Genomic DNA, 5307 nt, shown 5'->3' with positions numbered 1-5307 from the left:
TTTCAATCAATATATTCAGTTTCAATCAATATATTCAGTGTTCATTCAATATATTCAGAGTTTCAATCAATACAGGGGGTAAAATAAGTATTTAACACGTCACCATTTTTCTCAGTAAATATATTACTAGAGGTGCTAATGATGAAATTTTCACCAGATGTCGGTAACAACCCAAGTGATCCATATATACAAAGAAATCAAACCATACACATCCAGAAATTAAGTTATTTGTAATAATGTGGATTGGCACAGAGAAAAAGTATTGCCCCACCCCGCCTGTATAATGGTAGGGGAAACACTGCTCCTTGATCTGAGATCTGCCTTTGACACCATCTCTCATCCTATCCTCATCGACAGACTAACCTCTATCGGCATCTCAGACAACCCCTGGACTGGTTTAAATCCTATCTTTCTGACCGCACTCAGTTCATACAGCTCAAGTCCTTCCGCTCCCAGTCTTCACCCATCTCCACCAGTGTTCCACAAGGTTCTGTACTCGCGCCTCTACTTTTCATAATCTATCTGCTCCCACTTAGTCACATCTTCCATAAATTTGGTGTTCTCCTATGCCGATGACACTCAGCTCTACATCTCAACAAAACTGAACTCCACCTTACCATCCTCCACTCTTACAGACTGCCTCAGTGTGCTCAATAACTGGTTCTCCAACAATTTCTTCCAACTAAACCAAAACAAAACTGAACTCCTCCTTGTTGGGACAAAAAACTCCATTTCTAAATCCCAGCTTCTTCTCTTCACTCTTAACATCTCCGTTCTCTCCCCCTCGCTTCAGGTCAAGAACCTAGGTGTCATCCTTGACACCACACTTTCTTTTAACTCACACATTAACAACGTGACTCGTTCAGCATACTTTCATCTCCGCAACATTAACCGTCTCCATCCTTCACTCACTCCACGCTCCACTGCCATCTTGGTGCACAGCCTAGTAACATCCATGATTGACTACTGCAACTCTCTACTGTTAGGTCTCCCCAATAAATCCCTTCACAAACTACAGATGGTTCAGAACTCAGCCACCCGTGTAATCACCCAAAGCTCATCCTCTGCACACATCACTCCAGTCCTACAACAGCTGCACTGGCTCCCAGTTAAATCCCGCATCATCTTCAAAATTTTCCTACACACCTTCAAAGCTATGCCCAATCTTTCCCCTCCTTACCTGTCTGACCTCCTAAACATCTCCACACCCTCCCGCTATCTAAGATCTGCCTCCTCCCTCCAACTCTCAATACCCACTGCCCGCCTCAGCACCATGGGGAGCAGAGCTTTCAGCTGCTGTGCTCCCCAACTCTGGAACTCACTACCCCATGAATCACGCAATACTACCTCTCTCTCCCTGTCTTAAGACTGGCCTGAAGACATATCTTTTCAGATTAGCCTACCACTGTTAACTCCGATTTTCAATATATGACTGTTTTGTTCAGTCTACATTGTATTTTATTGTATGACTTTTCTGTACTACTCATTTCTATGTTTCTCCCGCACTACCCTTATCATTCTATGTATAGTTCTTTTTTTCTATTGTACAGTGTCCTTGGGTGTCCTGAAAGGCACTTTATAAATAAAATGCATTATTATTATTATTATTATTATTACTATTATTATTGTTATTAGATGATGTTTGGATCACACGTGTACAATCTTGAATTGATGAAGTGGGGTTTTGTCCCAAGTTTTCATCAACAGCTTTTCTTTTCAGTTATATTTTATACTTATTGCACTATTACACCAAAGCAAATTCCTAGTCTGTGAATCCTGTTCATTGACAGTGGCAATAAAACTGAATCTTATTCTAAAACAAACATTTGAAACTATTGTTCACGACATTTGTCTAACAGGTCTAACACTGGAAACATGTTAGACGAACTCAAACTCTGTTTTGAGATTTTTGTGTTAAAATCAGAGCTTACAGTGTTGGAAAAGAGCTGGTGCTAAGTGAGCTCTGGCTCCAGTTTAGCTCAAAAACTTGTTTGGTTATAAAAAACAACTGTGACCTGAGCAGTCTGTCAAGCGATGTAAGTGTGAATATAAAGCTATAGTTCCCCTTTAATGTCCTGTTCATGTGTTTCAGTGGTTCCTGAAGGTGTTCAGGTGCTGATTAAAGAGGAAGCTCCTGAAGAACAGAAGCCTGATGTGGACCAGCAGGACCAAGAACACCTCCACATTAAAGAGGAAGAGGAGGAACTGTGGACCAGTCTGGGAGCAGAGCAGCTCAATGTGAAGGAGGAGACTGATGCCACCAACTTTACGTTCACTGCAGTTCCTTTGAAGCATGAGGATGATGAAGATAAACCTCTGTTCTTACAGCTTCATCAACACCAAGCTGACGTCAGAGATCTTCCAACCAGCAGCTCAGCTCAGGATTCTGACTCCTCAGAAACTGAAGTCAGTGAGGATGATGAAGAGGATTCTGACTCCTCAGAAACTGAAGTCAGTGAGGATGATGAAGAGGATGATGACATGAACAATCCTGACTCTGAGCTTAAACATGTAGCAGACTCTGGATCAAAAACTGAAGACACTAATAAAGACTGTGAGACTTCTCCCAGCAGGGTTCCTGAATCAGGTGTAAAGAACAACAGCAAAGAACAGAAGCTGTTGTGTTGTGAGCTGTGTGGGAGAAGGTTTACCAGAAAGGGCTATTTAAACACACACATGAGAATCCACACNACTGAAGTCAGTGAGGATGATGAAGAGGATGTTGTGAACAATCCCAGCTCTCAGCTCAAACACTTATCAGACTCTGGGTCAAACACTGAAGACAGGGCATGTGAATCAGATGTAAACAATGTCAGCAACAAAAGTGGACAGAAGCTGTTTTTTTGTGATCTTTGTGGGCGGAGTTTCACCATCAAGGGAAGTTTAACCAGACACATGAAAATCCACACTGGACAAAAACCATTTTGTTGTAACGTTTGTGAACAAAGGTTTAGTGACAAGAGTGGTTTAAACACACACATGAGAAGTCACACAGGACAGAAGCCATTTAGTTGTGATCTGTGTAAAAGAAGTTTTAGCCAGAAAGACAATTTAAACAGACACGTGAGGATCCACACGGGACAGAAGCCGTTTGCTTGTGATCTGTGTGAACGGAGGTTTAGTCAAAAGTGCAGTTTAGACAAACATCTGAAAATCCACACCGGAGAGAAGCCGTTTTCTTGTGATCTGTGTGACCGAAAGTTTACACTTAAAGACACTTTAAACAAACACATGAGGATCCACACAGGAGATAAACCGTTTTCTTGTGATCTGTGTGATCAGAGGTTTACCTTAAAGGGCAGTTTAACCATACACACGAGAATCCACTTGGGACAAAAGCCATTTTGTTGTGACATTTGTGGACGGAGGTTTAGCCGAAAGGGAGATGTAAACGCACACATGAGAATCCACACGGGACAGAAATCATTTTGCTGTAAGCTGTGCGATCGCAAGTTTACCTTAATGGGCAATTTAACTAAACACATGAGGACCCACACAGATCAGAAACCTTTTCCTTGTGATCTATGTGATCGAGGGTTTAATCACAAGAGCAATTTAACCAAACACATGAGGGTCCACACAGGAGATAAACCATTTTCTTGTGACCTGTGTGATCGGAGGTTTACCCAAAAGGAGCATTTAAGCACACACATGAAAATCCATACAGCAAACACTGCAGTGGTTTGCAATGACTCCTAGGTGAAAAAAACCACACTGGAGGAAAAAAAATCCTCATTTCTCTACTGATTTTGTATGTTTATATACTCATTTCAAATAAACTAAGAGACAATTCATGAAAAACAGGATGATGTCTTGGATTTGGAAAGTTATGATAGTTTAGTTTGCAACATTGGGGTTAATTGTAGACTCACACTCGGCATGAATTTAATGCTGAATGTACTGTACATAATAGGGAGTACTGTTAAATGGCTCTGAGTTAGACCATCTCCCCACAGTAACAGACTTAGCTCCAAGTTTCAGTTCACTCTCAGTAAAAAGGGCAACTCATTCACTTGAGTGTGTTCAAATGTTCACCCACAACTTCAAGATTACTATTTTAGACTATAAGGGAAAATGTGTTTTTGCATTTCAAACACTTGTAATGCAATGTTCTTCATAGTTATGCACTGAGTATTCACAAGACACTGTCACATAAGAATAAAAGCAATGCATATTGTTTTCACATGGTTTCGATCGCTAGGGATATGGGGGCTTAATTAACTCTTCAAGTTCTGCAGATTCATTCATTCAAATCAGATGTATTAGAGCAGGGTAAATTATTAATGAAAGAAAAAATGGAAATATGGCAGAAAAAGGTTGAATTAAGACAAGAAAATAGAAAAATATAAAAGTTCCAAAAATTCTGTATTAAAGGTCTGCAAAGACAGAAGAAGAAGGGATGATGCGATAGACTGAGTTAGTCACACTAAAGACAACCTGTATTCTGCCGAAAGTGAGAGACTGGAGGGAAAATGAAGGAAAGCAGAGCTAAAATGGAGTCTAGAAGGAATATCAGACAGATGGGAGCAAGGAGTAAATCTGTATCATTATAAAAACTGTTTATTACTGAAAAGCATTGCAGATCTTATCTCATAATTATGAGTTCCTGATCTCGTAAATACGAGATCAAGAGTTTGTTTATTTATTTATTTATTTATTTATTTATTTATTTATTTATTTAGTGAATGCAATGCTCTTCCGTAGTTTATATACAGTATATCTACATGATACAAATTGAAAAACAAGTTAGACGGTGGAAGTTGTGGGGGTTACACAGTTATATCCAGTAGGTGGCGGTATGCACCTTTAAGTTGTTTGCGATCCGCTATTAAACCAAAGAAGAAGTAGTTCGTCATTCCAGCATGGCGGCTTTGTTGATAAGCGGCGCTCCTGATAACAAAATTACAAATGATGTTTTCAACTCTACCGATCAACTGCAGATAATAGGTTTGTCTAGTTTTATTATTATTTCTGTCAAATGTAATTGTGCTGTAGTTTGGAAGCCGCTAATGGCTTTAGCTTCAGAGGAACGTGTGTAACTCTTGTGTGGTTTTAGCTTAATTAAATTCAGCTGTGAAGAATGTCCACATCAACCAAAACAACTACATACTTTAGGACCATTTTAATAAATGATTTAACTGTTTAAAGTTTCTGCTTTACTTTACTTTTTTCTCTCAGTTTATGTTTGAATTTTATTTAACTGCGACGTGAGATAATTTATAGCTGAAAATAAATATTGTTCATATACAGGCATACAGTTTGTGCAGAGATGATAAAGCGTGTGTAATGTGTTCATATATATATATA

At 39.4% G+C, this 5307-nt stretch overlaps 1 protein-coding gene across 1 annotated transcript in view; it reads left to right on the top strand.

The window, feature by feature from the left end:
* Positions 1-2132: 2132 nt before the first annotated feature.
* Positions 2133-5307, top strand: part of LOC106535620 (zinc finger protein 32) — a gene marked incomplete at its 5' end in the record, with an annotated part of 7789 nt that continues 4614 nt past the window's right edge. The window contains 1 exon segment of the mRNA XM_014032670.1: positions 2133-2690. Within this exon segment, the coding sequence (XP_013888124.1) occupies positions 2133-2690 (558 nt within the window).

Source organism: Austrofundulus limnaeus, unplaced genomic scaffold (genome assembly GCF_001266775.1).
Source record: "Austrofundulus limnaeus strain Quisiro unplaced genomic scaffold, Austrofundulus_limnaeus-1.0 Scaffold1508, whole genome shotgun sequence".
Lineage (NCBI taxonomy): Eukaryota > Metazoa > Chordata > Actinopteri > Cyprinodontiformes > Rivulidae > Austrofundulus > Austrofundulus limnaeus.
The sequence above is the reverse complement of the archived record's forward strand: the minus strand, read 5'-3'. Positions and strand labels throughout refer to the sequence as shown.